Genomic DNA, 17,074 nt, shown 5'->3' with positions numbered 1-17,074 from the left:
AACAAAAAACAACTACACTGAACCAATCTCAGGATAAAATGCATCAATAACAGGATTCTCAGACATACATTAACTCTCCACAACTGTCCTGAACCAGCCTCAACAGACACCAATACAATCTTGTCACAGCATCTTATCCCTGATTGAGAATTACACACTGGCTAAGTGCACTCTGAAAGAGCTCTCCTTTTTTTACAATTTTGCAGGCTGTGAGGCAGTAACCAAAAGAGTAACATTATCCCAAACTCAAACCTCTTACAAGTTCCTGAAATTCATAGTTTGTGTAATAAGTAATGTTAGAATGAACTGTCAGTGAAAACTCCAAACCTCAGCAACTCTGGTTCATCTCCACCTCCTCCCTTTTATACCTCAAATGTGCCCAAGACACTTTTTTACCCAATCAATCCTGAGCACCTGGGACCCCTATCTGCGATTCCAAACATTCACCCTATTGTCATTAACCCTTTACTACCTCACAACCTGCACTGAACCAACTCAGACACAAATTAATAATTGACAACTGCCTTAAACCATCCCTGTCTTAAACTGACTCAACCAGTAAACTGAACCAACCTGGACAGACACTGGCTCTGGGCAAACAAACCAACCTTCACAGCTACTCTATATTAACCAAGATTAAACAAATTTACTGTCTAATCAGAAGATTATGATACCATCAAATCTTACACCATCTAACAGTGTCTAACCTCAATCTCTGCAATTCCTACAATTTGTCGATGAATTAAACCCTGGACCCAACCTATGAGCTCAACAAATTAATCCAGCAACATCTCCTCCATCCTGTCCCTCTCAAACCCCAGTCTCTGTTACTAACAACTTCTCATCTCAACCATAAGTGTGAACCAGAGTTAAGGCTCATATGTGTTTGGATGTCAGACATCCTGCATGATGTCCACATAGTGTTGCAAAACCTCTGGAGTGTGGAAAGGTGCACGAGAGAAAAAGAGATGCCACCTTTGCTGTCATCAGTGTTCCCACTAGTACAGACTTACCTTATCTTCCACGGGTCCCAAGGAGCTAGAGACAAACAGGGGTGAGCTTCAACATCAGCATTTGGTTCCCATTAGCACAGACTTGGCTTCGCTTGACACCTGAGATGATGTTGGTCACAGACCAGCATTGGCTCCAGGACAAACTCGGAATAACTGAAGAAATCCCAGCAAAGCAACAACACTTACAAGAGCATCGCAAAACCTAGAATGATAACAGTGCAGACAGAGAATGTTTCCGCTATTACACTTACATTACCTTCCACAAATCCCAAGTTACTGGAAAGAAAGGACAGATATCCTAAGGTTTCCAAAAAATCACTTACTGTATAGCCCAATGTAATACAACCTGCTCGAGCCAAGCTCCACTGTAAATAAATTTGCTGTGTACCTACACTGAACCAGCCCTGACACTGACCAAGTCAAATACACTGAACCAAACTCAACATGAATTACATCAACTGCAGAGGATTCTCTGACAAACCAACTCAGCAACACAAAGCCAGCCTCATCTCACCCTCACCAACCCTGGCACCCACTGACTCAAACTAATCTACACCGAACCTGCCCTGACACAAAGCAACTCTCCTGAGCTTCACTGATCAAATCCACAGAAATTCATTCCCAACAATTCTACTGATCCAACCTTGCCCCCACTGATTCAACTACACTATAACTGAATTGAACCTGCCCTGACACAAGCCAACTCTTAAACACCCTCTCAACTAAACACCAACAAATCCAACTCTCAACTACACTAAGGAAACACTGACAGAAACCAACTCTCAACAACTGTACTGAACTCACTCTGACCAGTCCAACTCTGAACCAATCTCAGCATAAACTGACTCAACAACTACACTAAACCAGTCTGAGCAAAACCTGACTCATGGCAGCCACACTGACCCAGACCCAGCAGCGACCGACTCTCGGCAGCTACACATTGCCAGTTAATAGCAAACCAGCTGTGCAAACTGCTCCGACCCAGCCTTGGCAGCGACTGACCCGAGGCAACTGCACTGAGCCAGGCCTGAAATACTCTAACCCTCAACAACTGCACTCGACCGGCCTCGACAGACAGTCACCGACTCTACACCTGCCCTAAACCAACTTACACACAAACTGATGCTCCACAACCAGCCCCGACACAAACCGACTCTCAGCCATTAAACCCAACCAACCTCGACAGACACTGGCTCTGGGAAAATAAACCAACCTTCACACAAAGACTCTATATTACACAACACACAAATACACTCTGATCAAATTCTTGTACTAGATGTTATCAAATCTAATCTTACACCATCTAACTACAGTGTCTGACTTCAATCTCTGCGATTCATACAATCTGTACCAATTGATTCTACCCTCAATCCAAAATGTTACCTCACCACATTAACCCAGCAACATCTCCTCCGTCCAGTCCCTCTCAAACCTCAGTCTGTTATTAACAACTTCTAATCTCAACCTCTAGTGTGAACCAGAGTTTGGCTCATATGCGCTCAGATGTCAGACATCCTGCATGAAGTCCACATAGTGTTGCCAAACCGCTGGAGTGTGGAAAGGTGCAAGAGAGAAAGATAGAACCTTGGCCGTCATCACAGAGTTCCCACTTGTACAGACTTACCTTATCCTCCAACAAGTCCCAAGGAGCTAGAGAGACAAACAGGGCGTGAGCTTCAGCCATCATCTTAAGGTTCCAGGAATCTTCACTTACCACATAGTACAACACGTCCGTCAGACACCACTGTAAACTATGAGGCTCTTTACCTACATTGAACCAGCCCCAACACTAACCAACTCACGATCTACACTGAACCAGCCCCGACACAAACCAACTCTGCACTGAACCAATCTCAGGATAAAATGCATCAATAACAGATGATTCTCTGACATACACTAACTCTCTACAACTGCCCTGAAACAGTCTCTACAGATATTGACTCTGTACCTTGTCACAATATGTTAACTCTGGGTGAGAATTACATGTTGTCTAAGTGTACTCTGGTAGGAGAGATTCTTCTCGTCTCAGTTTTGCAGGTTGTGAGGCAGTAACCAATAGAGTAACATTTCCCCAAACTAAAACCTCTTGCCAGTTCCTGAAATTCAGAGTTTGTATAATTAGTAATGTTAGAATGAAGTGTCAGTGAAAACTCCAAACCTCAACAACTCTGGTTCATCTCCACCTCCTCCCTTTTATACCTCAAATGTGCCCAAGACACATTTTTACCCAATTAATCCTGAGCACCTGGAACCCCTCTCTCTGATTCCAAACATTCACCCCATTTTGATTAGCCCTTCACTACCTCACAACCTGCACTGAACTAACTCGGACACAAACTAATGATCGACAACTGCTCCAAACCATCCCTGGCATAAACTGACTCAACCAGTAAACTGAACCAACTTGGACAGATACTGCCTCTGGGCAAACAAAACCAACCTTCAGCTACTCTATATTACCCAAGATCAAGCAAATTTACTGTTTCTTCAGAAGATTATAACAGATACCATCAAATCTGATCTTGCACCAAACAGTCGTGGATTGAAAATGATCAATTTATTGTTTTGTTTTTTGGAGGGATTATTAGGTGCATGGAGTAACAAAACTTACCCAAGGTTTCACCCTCCCTGAAATTGAACCCAGGTGTCTCGCTTGCAAGGCGAGTGCTCTACCCACTGAGCTACAGGACTCCACCGAACAACTGAGCTCAGCCCATTAATCACTTACATCTCCCACAATTTTCAGCTGCATCTCATCTCCAAACAATTCCTAGTTGGACGTCTTTGACCAAAATCTAGATGATGGTCTAAAGACTAACACTGCAAAATAATAATTCCATACAGTGATTCTGTCATCGCCATCTGAGACGAGTTACACAATACAAAGAAAAGTCGGACAGGTCAAGAGATGTTCACATTAAACCGAGATGGATGGCAAAAAGGTCTCCAAAGTTCATTGATGTATGAATACCCAGTGATCACCTGGTATGAACAAGTATTAGACCAGCATTCAAAAGCAACACAAACCTGCACTGGCTCCAGCACAACCTCTGACTGAAGCGGAAACAACAGAACTAAATATTGAGATAAGAGCAAAGGTTAGAAAACCAAAAGTGATTACTAACTGAGTTGCTCCAGAAAAACAGTTTAAGAAAATAAACACAAAAAAGCAAGAAAAACACTATTGGGCAAGTGAGGACAGTTACCCTAATAAGTGTCTGTGACAAATACACATAGTATAAAAATAAAACAAGTTAGGAACACAAATTTAGCTTAAAGCATCTGATGTAGTAGCCATTACAGAGACCTGGCTACAAGTTGGGCATTACTGGGAGCTAAAATTCCAGGCTGTAGGATCTTCAGAAAGGATAGGGAAATTGGGAAAGGAGGGGAGCAATATGGATAACATTCAAATATAACAGTAGATAGAAAGGACTTCAATAAAGGTGATCAGGCCATAGAAACACTATGGATAGAATTAAGGAACAGCAAAGGAGGGAAGACTCTGGTGGGAGTTGTCTACAGATTCCAGATAGAAACAAAATAACAATTTTTGAGACAAATTACATAATAAAAGAAGAAGTCAAACTGGCCAAGAGTTGCTCACAATTGACATGGAGAGCAGGTGGACAATGATAATGTCTCTGAAGCTCACAGGACTGACAACACCCAAGGTTTGGACAACTTACCTTCACAAACATTACTGACAATTTACAGCCGACCAGATGGTTCTCACAAATACAGACTTAACAGATATAGTCCATAGAGAGACCAGCCTGAGCCAAGCTCCACCACACGCAAACTGACCATTTCACTGCTCTGAACCACAAACCTCCAGCAACTCATCTACTCTCTCTAAGCTGATGAGGTGACTCCTTCCTCCAATTGTTTGACTGAGCTCAGGCTCTGGGTTAAATACACAAAGGTTCAGGTTTGACACGTGGCCAATGAGCGAATCACATTCCTCACAAGGTCCAGTTGAAGGGAACATCCTCCCTTCACAGCTGCAAACAGTCAGTATCATCACATGGGCTGTTGGCTATTTACTTGTTCAGAGAATTCACAGGGTTGATACCATTACTTTACAGCATTCACACTTTCCTAGAATTTCCTATTAATGCTTCACACACCATCAAATCAGATCACAAACATTAATAGGTGTGAGAGAGAAGGAGAAAGATTGGAATAGATAGAAGGTGTGACAGAGAGGAGAAAGTTTGTGAAAGAGAAAACGAGCGAAACTGTGATAGAGAGGCGAAAGACTGATCGAGAGAAGAAGTATTCTGACAGAAAGTGTGATAGAGAGGAGAAAGATTGTAATAAAGAGAGAAAGTGTGAAATAGAGGAGAAAGATTGTGATAGAGAGAGGAGCCCCTGGAGCTCTTGGAGCTCCTGGAGCACCTGGAGCTGCTGGAGCCCCTGGAGATCTTGGAGCCCCTGGAGATCTTGGAGCCCCTGGAGCTCCTGGAGCCCCTTGTGGTCCTGGAGCCCCTGGAGCTGATGGAGCCCCTGGAGCTGATGGAGCCCCCACAGCTCTTGGAGCCCCCGGAGCTCTTGGAGCCGTTGGAGCTCTTGGAGCCGCTGGAGCTCTTGGAGCCCCTGCAGCTCTTGGAGGCCTTGGAGCTCTTGGAGGCCCTGGAGCTCTTGGAGGCCCTGGAGCCCTTGGAGCCCTTGGAGCCCCTGGAGCCCTTAGAGGCCCTGGAGACCTTGGAGGTCTTGGAGCCCCTGGAGCTCTTGGAGCCCTTAGAGCTCTTGGAGCCCCTGGAGCCCCTGGAGCCCTTGGAGCCCCTGGAGCACTTGGAGCCCCTGGAGCTCTTGGAGCCCCTGGAGCTCCTGGAGCCCCTGGAGCCCCTGGAGCTCCGGGAGCCCCTGGAGCTCCTGGAGCCCTTGGAGCCAGTGGAGCTCTTGGAGCCCCTGGAGCCGCTGGAGCCCCTGGAGCCGCTGGAGCTCTTGGAGCCCCTGGAGCTCCTGGAGCCCATGGAGCTGCTGGAGCGCGTGGAGCACCAGGAGCTCCTGGAGCTCCTTGTGGTCCTGGAGACCCTGGAGCTGCTGGAGCTGCTGGAGACCCTGGAGCTCTTGGTGCCCCTGGAGCTCTTGGGGCCTCTGGAGCTCTTGGGGCCCCTGGAGCTCTTGGAGCCTCTGGAGCTCTTGGAGCCCTGGAGCTCTTGGAGCCCCTGGAGCTCTTGGAGCCCCTGGAGCTCCTTGAGGACCTGTAGCTCCTTGAGGATCCTGAGCTCCTGGAGCTCCTGTAGCCCCTGGAGCTCCTAGAGCCCCTGGAGCGCCTTGAGCTCCTGGAGCTCCTGGAGCCCCTGGAGCTCCTGGAGCCCCTGGAGTTCCTAGAGCCCCTTGTAGTCATGGAGCGACTGGTGCTGCTGGAGCCCCTGGACCTGTTGGAACCCCTGGAGCTATTGGAGCCCCTGGAGCTCTTGAAGACCCTGGAGCTCTTGGAGCCCCTGGAGCTATTGGGGCCCCTGGAGTACTTGGGGTCCCTGGAGCTCTTGGTGCCCCTGGAACTCTTAGGGCACCTGGAGCCCTTGGGGCCCCTGGAGCTCTTGGGGTCCCTGGAGCTCCTGGAGATCCTGGAGCCCCTGGAGATCTTGGAGCCCCTGGTGATCTTGGAGCCACTGGAGCTGTTGGAGCCCCTGGAGCTCTTGGGGCCCCTGGAGCTCTTGGGGCCCCTGGAGTTCTGGGTGCCCCTGGAGCTCTGGGGGCCCCTGGAGCTCTTGGCGCCACTGGAGCTCTTGGAGCCCCTGGAGCTCTTGGAGCCTCTGGTGCTCCTGGAGCCCTTGGAGCTCTTGGAGCCCCTGGAGCTTTTGGAGCCCCTGGAGCTCTTGGAGCTCTTGGAGCCCCTGGAGCTCTTGGAGCCCCTGGAGCTCTTGGAGCCACTGGAGATCTTGGAGTCCTTGGAGATCTTGGAGCCCCTAGAGCTCCTGGTGCCCCTGGAACTCTTGGAGCCCTTGGATTTCTTGGAGCCCCTGGAGCACTTGGAGCCCCTGGAGCTCTTGGAGCCCCTGGAGCTCTTGGAGCCCCTGAAGCTCTTGGAGCCCCTGGAGCTCTGGCAGCCCCTGGAGCTCTGGGAGCTCCTGGAACCCCTGGAGCCCCTGGAGCTCCTGGAGCCCCTGGAACTCTTGGAGCCCTTGGATTTCTTGGAGCCCCTGGAGCACTTGGAGCCTCTGGAGCTCTTGGAGCCACTGGAGCTCTTGGAGCCCTGGAGCTCCTGGAGCCCCTGGAGATCCTGGAGCCCCTGGAGATCTTGGAGCCCCTGGTGATCTTGGAGCCACTGGAGCTGTTGGAGCCCCTGGAGCTCTTGGGGCCCCTGGAGTCCTGGGGGCCCCTGGAGTTCTGGGGGCCCCTGGAGCTCTGGGGGCCCCTGGAGCTCTGGGGGCCCCTGGAGCTCTTGGCGCCACTGGAGCTCTTGGAGCCCTTGGAGCCTCTGGTGCTCTTGGAGCCCCTGGAGCTCTTGGAGCCCCTGGAGCTCTTGGAGCCCCTGGAGCTCTTGGAGCCTCTGGTGCTCCTGGAGCCCCTGGACCTCTTGGAGCCCCTGGAGCTTTTGGATCCCCTGGAGCTCTTGGAGCCCCTGGAGCTCTTGGAGCCCCTGGAGCTCTTGGAGCCACTGGAGATCTTGGAGTCCTTGGAGATCTTGGAGCCCCTGGAGCTCCTGGAGCTCCTGGAACTCTTGGAGCCCTTGGATTTCTTGGAGCCCCTGGAGCTCTTGGAGCCCCTGGAGCTCTTGGAGCCCCTGGAGCCCTTGGAGCCCCTGGAGCTCTTGGAGCTCCTGGAACCCCTGGAGCCCCTGGAGCTCCTGGAGCTCCTGTAGCCCCTGGAGTCCCTTGAGCCCCTGGAGCTCCTTGAGCCCCAGGGGCTCCAAGAGGCTCAGGGCCCCAGCCACAAGGGCTCCAAGAGCTCCAGGCGCTCCAAGAGCTCCAGGCGCTCCAAGAGCTCCAGGCGCTCCAAGAGCTCCAAGGGCTCCAAGAGCTCCAGGGGCTCCAAGAGCTCCAGGTGCTCAAAGTGCTCCAGGGGCTACAAGAGCTCCAGGGGCTCCAAGAGACTTGAAGTCTCAATGTTTCGGACCCGAGCTGGGGTCAGCATCGGGGAGGGTGGAGTGCAATGTGGAAGAAGCGTGATCGAATGTGCGTTTGGTCAAAGAGGGGGTCTTGAGATGGGTCTTGAAGGAGGCAAGGGAGGTAGCGAGGCAGAGTGACAGCTGCATGGAATTCCAGAGAATGAGTGGTGGAGTAGCTGAAGGCCCGCCCACCAGTGGTGAGGTGGGGAATATAAAGCAGGCCGGTACCCACTGAGCAGAAGGAGCAGGCAGATTGGTCGTGGGTTAGGAGGTCGCAGAGGTAGGGGGGGAAGCAAGACCATGGAGCTTTGAGGGTAAGGACCAGAATCTTGAATTGTATCCTCTGTGTGATGGGAAGCCAGTGGAGTTGGGCGAGGATGTGGGTGATAGGGTCACGAGCCTGATGCTGGAGAGGACATGGGCTGCAGAGTTCTGGATGATCTGCAGCCTGTGGAGGGAGAAGTTGGGGAAACCGACAAGTGGGGAGTTTGTATAGTCAAGCTTGGATGTTATGAATGTGTTTATGAGGGTTTCGGCGGCCTGTGATGTGAGACAGCGGCGGAGCTGGGTAATGTTGCAGAGGTGGGGGAAGGCAGAGCAGGTCATGGTGCGGATGTGGGGTAGAAAGGATAGTTGAGGGTCAAACAGACGCCCAAGCTTCCTGATTGTCTCATTAAGATGGAGTGTGCATCCTTCGATGGTGATGCTGCCAGGTGTGGAGGCGCTGACGTAAGCCAATCTGGAGGGTGTTGATCCTCTGAAGGTGGTATTGAGGGCACTCTGCGAGCAAAATAATCCTGCTCCAAGAAATAGATGGTACCAACACAACAATCACTATTTCACAACTTCAGTCTTTTTGTTCAGAGGTCGCTAGCAGGTCAGGAATGATCTTGCCTCCTAGCCCTATGGCTGGATAGTTCTCTTATCTTTGACACCATCTTGACATTGAAAACAAATTATCCCAATTCTCAGTGGCTGGGATCCTGTCTCTGTGAAGTCACTTTGATGCGGATGGACTGCACGTGCCTTTTATTTCTCATAAAAACACTGAGATCCAAACAAAGATCAGATTAGAATAGAATCAGTACAGAGGTTAAACTCATTCACTGAACAATTTTATCCAAATATTTTTAAATTAGCTGGTGGTAAATTGAAATTAAGCAAATCTTTTAATCAATGGTTGATAAGAAAAGTGCATTTTCTGGAAATGTTTTCAGAGGTTACTGAGTTTTATATAACATACTTACATAGATGCAAACTTGTTTTTTTATATTGGGGACTGTACCTGCAGCTGAGATTGATGGGAGAATAATCTTTTTGCAGTGTTCGTGTCACTTTTTCCCACACCCAAGATTTATGCACTTTTTATTATAAATCAAAAAAATTGCATTAATCTGAAGAATTGAACAAAGTATTTCATGATAAAAATGCATTTTTATATAATCTATTTGATATTATGATGTAAAGATATTAGTGTAAAACATAAAGATAAAGCTATGTAATATTAGTTCTCTATTATAATTTTTAAACTGACAGATGGATTCATATGATCCTGGGAGTGTCTGAGGATGATGCATAAGATTTCACGAATGGTACCAGGTGACAGCAACAACAGCTTGCATTTATATTGCGCTCCTTCACCTAGAGGAGGGATGGGGAGGAGGGAGGTGATTGGGGGCACAGTCAAAGAGATTGATTTTTAGTCTGATTTTGAAGAGAAAGGCAGCAAACTGGTGAGGTTGAGGGAGTTCCAGATGGAGGGATCATAGTGGCTGATCCTTCGATCAGCCTTTGATGGGCGGGTGGAAGGGGTGGGGGCCATGCAAAATTTGTCAAATGTAGTAGTAGGTAGGAAAGTGAGGCTGAAGAAGATTTCAGAGAAGGGAGGTGCGACAACACAAATTGATTTGTAAGTCAGGAGCCAGAGAGAAAGTGGAGTCCGGTGTGTATAGGGGATGATAAGTAGACAAAGGTTAATGCAGCAGGTAATGATGTGGACAACGGATCTTTGGATGAGCTAGATGGTGAAGCTGGGGAGAAAGACAAGGAGGGCATTTGAGACACCGAATAACAAAGGCCTGAATGAGGGTTTTAACAGCAATGGGTGTGGGATAGGGAACAAGGGGAAGGTGCCTTGGTCAGGGAGGAAGGAATGGAAGCTGAGAGTTAAACTAAATGCTAAGATTGCATAGTGAGAGACTGGGGTGGCATCCAGAAGAAATAATTATAATAATCCTGGCAATTGATATAGTGCCTTATCGAGTCTTTGAGATGTCTCAAAGTGCTTCATAGAATATACTGTAAAGTGAATTGACTATATTTTGTGAGCGAAAAAGCAAGGAATCATTGGTGGGATTTGAAGATATCCATATTCAGCTGAAGAAAGTTTATGCTCATCAAGGAAGTTGGTAGACCTGAAATCAAGGGTAGGAGTAGAGAAATATGTTTGGATGTCATTTGCATATATATGAAAACTTAATATTTGAGGATGAAAGTCACCAAAGGGGAAATGTAGATGAGGATGGGACCACAGGTGATTGTGCGAGAGGAGAAACTATTTGAGGAAACAAAGTGGAGGCGATGGATCAAATTGGATTGGAAATAGAAAAGTTTGGATCCACAGATGTAGATGCGAGAGAGGAGAGGCAATCGGAAGATTCAGTGGTCAACAGTGTTCAAAGAAATGGAGAGCTTTGAAGGATTAACTGGGAAGATAACAACAATAGATTACATTTGTAATGCACTCTCTGCACTCTCCACCTCTCAAAGCCAGTCAGGAACCTCGGCGTTTTGTTCGACCCTGAGCTGTCCTTTCTCCCTCACATCCGCACCACAACTGGCACCGCCTTCCATCACCTCCGGAACATCGCCAGACTACGGCACTACCTCACCCCTCACGCTGCTGAAACCCTGGTTCACGCCTTTGTCACCTCAAGGCTGGACTATGGGAACTCTCTCCTCGCCGGCCTTCCCGCCACCTCTCTCCACAAGCTGCAGGTCATTCAGAACTCTGCAGCTCGTGTACTGTCCCGCACCAGACACCGCGACCACATCACTCCCACCCTCGCTTGCCTCCACTGGCTCCCCATCCCCCAGAGGATTGATTTCAAGATCCTCATCCTCACCTACAATGCCATTCACGGCCTTGCTCCCTCCTACCTCTCCAACCTACTATCCCCCTACCTACCTGCCCGTACCCTCCGTTCCTCCGGCTCCGGTCTGCTCCACGTCCCCCGCCCCAATCGCCCTACCATTGGTGGTCGGGCCTTCAGCCTCTCAGCCCCGAGGCTCTGGAACTCTATCCCCCAGTGCCTTCGCCTTGCTTCCTCCCTCTCCTCCTTCAAGGCCGGTCTCAAAACCTTTCTCTTTGACCGAGCCTTCAGCTCCCCTCTCGACTCTCTTCCCCCTTCTCGCTCCCTCCCCTCACCCTGACCATTTCCCCCCTCCTCGCTCCCTCCCCTCACCCTGACCATTTCCCCCCTGCTCGGGTCATGACCCAACTGTGCAGCGCCTTGGGACGTCCTCCTGACGTGAAAGGCGCTTCATAAATGGAATCTTGTTGTTGTTGTTGTTGTATAACGCCTTTCACTTCGGGAGAATGTCCAAAGGTGCTGGACAAGCCTGAGAAACATTAAATTATGCTTTTTACTGGATCCATTATTTCCAGTACATTTCATGGTCGTCTCTTGTTGCTGTCAAAATCACTGGAGAGATCAGCTGAATCATTGACAAAGAGCCTTTAGAAGAAGATCATAACCTCCATTGCCGTCTTTCAGGGAAATTCAGAATGGAACTTGTAAAGAGTAATGAGGTGTTATCTTCTGTGAAACGTCCTGTACTTGTGTTTCTCATTCCATGCAGTTACGTTTGTATCTCCTGTACATTTTAAGATTGTGATTGCGGTGACATGTGTTTCAAGCTGTATTTTTCAGGGCTGAATGTACCCCATTTGTGAGGTCACGCCCAACCTCAGGACTTGGAAGTTGTGTTTCAGTCCAGTGTGTTTGGACTGTACACATTGCATTTCAGTGCTGTATATACAATGCTGTTTTTTCATGCGGTGTGTTCATTGGGCCTTGTGGTAGCTCTCATGTCTGACACTGGCTCCTACATCGCAAATCAGAAAGCATTCTTAGATTTTTGAGCCTTTTCATTATTCTTAATTTGAAAATCTTAAGTAAGCATTATTTATAAAATCAGTATCACTAGGTGAAACAATTTTTGATGTATATTTTATTTCAATAACAAAAATCGATGATAACTTTGCCATAGTTTGTTTTTCATTACAGAGAGGCCTAGTCTGGGTCTGCATTGCTTTACTTCCATCATTAAGAATATTAAAGGCTGAATAATTAAATATCCAATAGGTGTGTCTTCCAAGTACTGTGTTACTTTTAAGTGAACAATTTAAAGTAGCTCATGAACATATATACAAAGTCAGACTTTCCCATCATTGGCTAATCCTGCTTTGCTGTGAATTTAGCCACTGCACTCTGACTTTTTAATGTCAAATGGGTATTTTGTTTGGCTCCATGCTGTCTACCAGGCTGGTCATGTTAACCCTTTGTTTGCTCGGTACCTCCATAAGGACTGATAAGAGGGAGACTCCTAGATCTTAGATAAATAAGCTGGTGATTGAACTGAAAAACAGCCTGCAATTCACTCAGCAATGTGAGATTGTTGTGGGAAAACTGATTTCACACATAATTGTATTCCCTTAATCAAGAGCACAAGTGGAATCTTGTTAGCTGTTATTGCTGGAATGAAGAAATAAATTGCTCCTAATCAGACTTTCAGATTACAAGAATGCCTGAATTATTTGGAATGTATAGTATTTGGTTACTTGGGGGTTGATATTTGTTGGTCTCACTCCATTTTACATCACAGGTATATTCATATTGAGATGTTACTTTCTTTGTTATAATAAATTGCATTATTAGTAAGAAAGACAATTATTTGGGATTCATTTCAACTTTAGCTTCCTAAATATTGGTGAAAAGTCAAACTACCAAACTAACTGCATTGACCATTCAGAAGGATTTTCTGTCTTAACTTGTAACTTGCATACTATCGTCATGGTGTGCATCATATGCAAAAAGGTATTTTCAAATGACATTTATCAAATGGAATTTGTTGATTTCAATCAACACATTCCCTGTCTAAGGTTCTGAATGTGCATTGTAATTACGTAGTTTGTCTCACAATAAACATTGTTAATATTTATATTAGTAATAATGAGCTTCAAATTTATGCTTCATTAAAATATCAACAATAGTCTTTTCAACTATCTCTCACCATGAATAGCTACAACATAAATTGCAAATGCGTAAAAACAGACATATTGTGAAACATCTAAAGTTTAAAGCATTCACCTAAGGGAGAACAAAATTTAGTTTTACACTTCCTGTTCATTAAATTGAAATTGAAATTACATCCACTTATATAGAAATGGCTTGATTTGGGTAGTGAACATTTATAACTTTTGGGAGAAAACTTGCAATATATGATTAAATACTACACATTTATGTCTTGTGTTCAATTGAAGTGATGAAACAATGGTTGAAAACAACTGATATTTTGCTTTTTTTAAGTTGAGTATTTGAACTTGATTTGATTTGCAGTTTGACTAGTTATAAGCATTTCTATCTTAGAAACATTTTAAAGAAAGCATCAACATTGAAAGCAGATTCAACATTTAACTTAATTATTTTAAAATGATTTATTATAACTTGGATTGTTGGCATGCACAAAGTGGGTATTGTATGGAAAGCTTTCGCTTTAAAGTACTAACTTTCCATTTTTTTTTATGAAGAGAGATCAAGAGTTTTCAGAATAGAGCACTTCCTGTTGAGCAATGTCCATCTCTCTCACACCAGGTAAACCTGGGAAACATACAAGCTTTTATTTACATTTACTATGTACCTCTTGACTACAGGTTTACAAAAGCACCCGTCCTGTTCCAGTCTGATCCTTTCCATTATTTTATTATTCAAATCATCAATCCTTATGGTAGTGGAGTCCTGTAGTGTATTGGTAAGAACACACAACTCACAAACAAGAGGACCTGGGTTTGATTCCAGGACAGGACAAAATGTTAGGCGCATGCCTCTCTTTACCTAACAGTAAGTAGGAAGCTGGTTGTTAGTCGATAAGGAGATTGGTTTACCGGTGATAATAATTCCTTAAAAAAAAGTAATGTATGGAAGTGTTTCGCCTAAAAATGTACCATCAATTTACTTTACAGTATATTCTGTGAAGTGCTTTGAGACTTCTCGAAGACGTGTTTAATTAATCTGCCATTAAAGAGAAAATAATTTTTGATGCGTCTAATGGATAAAGCATATTTGATGAATTAATTAACCCCTTTCCAACCCAAATTTGACTTAGTTTAAAGGAATTGGAGCAGATGTTTGGCAATACATTGCCCCATTAGCAAATGCTGGATTGTCATAATTTTCCACAATGGGAGGAATGTGAAGCATTTTCAGATGTCCTGCAAAAGTTAAAAAAGCATGATATCAAATGGAAAGATTAGTAAAATTATTATTATATACACAGCATATAGGGAGAGGGAGGGCTGCTTTTACACACACAGTACCTGAGGCTACGTTTATGTAAACGGAAAAGCAGAGTGGGGAACTGTATATTTTGTCAGTGAATGCAGCAGTCAATTTGCATACAGCAATATCTCAGAAACAGCCGTAAAGTGAACTAACCAATTTTATCTGGGGGATTGTTGGCTAGGACAACGAATGAATCTTCCTTCTATTTTTGAATAATGCCATGGCATCTTTTAACATTCATTTGAACAGGCAGATGGGACTTGATATGTTAATGTTCCAACTGAGGGAACAATGCAGCAGCCTCCTAACACTGTGGCAAAAAGTCTACCAACTGAGCCAGGCTACCACCCAAGTGTAACAACCTTGTTGTACTTTATGTGCAAGGGAAGCCCCACCTGCTGTTCTGTGTGTGCAAGTGCTGATCCGCCCACAATATTTCTGAAATACTCCTCAGTGGTCTCCCTGGCCTTGCCCATTTGAGATCCAGCTTACCTAGACTTCTACAACTCTTTGAGCTGTTTCTCCATCAGCCCATTCTTCCCAAGCTCCACTGGCTTCCTGTTCCCTGCTGACTAAATTCAAGAGCCCTCATTCTAACTTTCAAATACCACACCTTTGCCCCACCTGAATCAGCAATTTCCTTCAGCCACATACTTCCTCTGGGCTGCAAAATTAGGCCTGCTACATGTACCCCACCTCCTCCATCCATTATTTGTATCTGAGCTTTCAGTCGTTACGTTTCAGGAGGAAATTCCTGCTCTCTGGAACCCAGCATGCACAGTCCCGTTCTCTCTTAAAAACTTTTCTAAAAGCCTAACTCTTGGACCATACATTTGGTTGACCTCCTATCCATTCCCACCTTGCTATGGTTTCCATTTTTTTTCTCTTGATTTCTTTTCAGATGTTAGAATGTGAATGTATTATGTAAAAAGTTGCTACGTGAGTGCGTCAGGTGCTGACACTGCTGTGCTGTTGTATAACCTCTGCTCTGCCATGTATATATGAATATTAATATATATTCATATATGACTGAAACTATTCCACACTTGAAACTGGAGCTACCAATAGTGCTGTGTTCCAAACAGAAATTTATATTCACCAATCTAAATTCAAATGGTGAATATATCATGTTATGTAAAACCGCATTCAGATATCAAGTTATTGTCCCAAAGTGTTTGGGAAAGTGGAAGGGAATTTGATGAAATCCTAAATATACTGAACTGATGTGAATGGCTTAAGGTAGACAGATATTGCCACAGATGTTAAACAGAACTGGGCTTGAATTCCAAAATAGATTTAACCTGACAGCATTGTGACAGATGTTTGCAACCCACCAATGAACATTTTTTCCATTTAAAGTTGTAGTGTTTGTTTGTGCTCTGATGCGCTGTCAATAACATGTATGACCAAATATTGAATTTAATGAAGTCTGACATAATCATACCGTTCATCTTTGCTGTCCACGGCCAATAACTAGAGATGCTTGGTTGATGTGGCATGTCCCAACAGGAGAATCAATAGCTGAGAAGTTTCAGCTGAAGAGAGCACGTGTGCAATTTAGTTACACATTTGGCAGAATAATAGAAATATTCAGGAAAAATAAAATATTCCAAGAAAATTAATTATTTACTTGGCTTCAACAACTAACTGTAATATGAAGAGACAACATTGAATTGTGCCATTATTGCTATCACTAATGGCTCCCTTTGTAAATTCCCTGTTGACACCAGCCAAGTTTAAGGGAAAGACTTCCCAAACCCTTGCCAGAGATTGTAGCCCTTCCCATACTACAAATATTTTGTGTGACTTGGTGAACAGCGATTGGAAAATTCACCTTTCAGTCCCTTTTGCTAATAACGGGGCACTGCCTTTATCACGTGCCACACTATCCGCGATCTTGCATATGTTGACGTCACTTAACTAAACCCTCAGGTCTAGAATGGGGCGATAACAAAACATAGCACAAAAATACCGTGAGCAAAATCCTCTTAATCCTTTTGGGCCTGGTCAAATGCTTATTCTGTCAAAACGTATGGCAGATGGAAGTTGAGATTGCGATATACAAAATGTAAGCGCTCTGAGACGCTATCCTGTGTGAAATGCGCTATATAAATGTAAGTTATGTGTGCTGGGCGAGGAAGTTGCCCTGATCTCCGGAAGGACTTGCGTAACATCGCTTTAAACAAAAACTGTGCTCAGTGTTCTGTGCTTTAAATCATTCGCTCCTAGACCCAAGTTCAAACGTGTATTTTTTTAAAGTTTAAAACAATTTTCATTCCATAAACTGTTATGGTATTAGGTTAGAGGCTTTGGGACGGGATCCAAATTTGTTGACGTTCTGCGAGTGATGTGGAGGTGCTCATTTATAAAGGTGGATATTATCACATTGTTCATCAACTCATTGGCTCATAGGATTAAACATTTACGATAGTTTA

At 45.4% G+C, this 17,074-nt stretch overlaps 1 protein-coding gene across 1 annotated transcript; it reads right to left on the bottom strand.

The window, feature by feature from the left end:
- Window positions 1–6,529: 6,529 nt before the first annotated feature.
- On the bottom strand, window positions 6,530–11,457 carry LOC121850063 (macrophage receptor MARCO-like; the record flags this gene model as incomplete). The annotated part of the gene is made up of 4 exons (XM_042340112.1): window positions 6,530–6,807; window positions 7,059–7,464; window positions 7,769–7,885; window positions 11,416–11,457. Coding segments are annotated over 4 exons (843 nt in total), but the record flags the coding sequence as incomplete, so codon positions are not given.
- Window positions 11,458–17,074: the final 5,617 nt, after the last annotated feature.

This window comes from Callorhinchus milii, unplaced genomic scaffold (genome assembly GCF_018977255.1).
Source record: "Callorhinchus milii isolate IMCB2004 unplaced genomic scaffold, IMCB_Cmil_1.0 Scaffold13, whole genome shotgun sequence".
Taxonomy (NCBI): domain Eukaryota; kingdom Metazoa; phylum Chordata; class Chondrichthyes; order Chimaeriformes; family Callorhinchidae; genus Callorhinchus; species Callorhinchus milii.
Note: the sequence above shows the minus strand (reverse complement) of the source record. Positions and strands in the feature narration are given on the sequence as shown.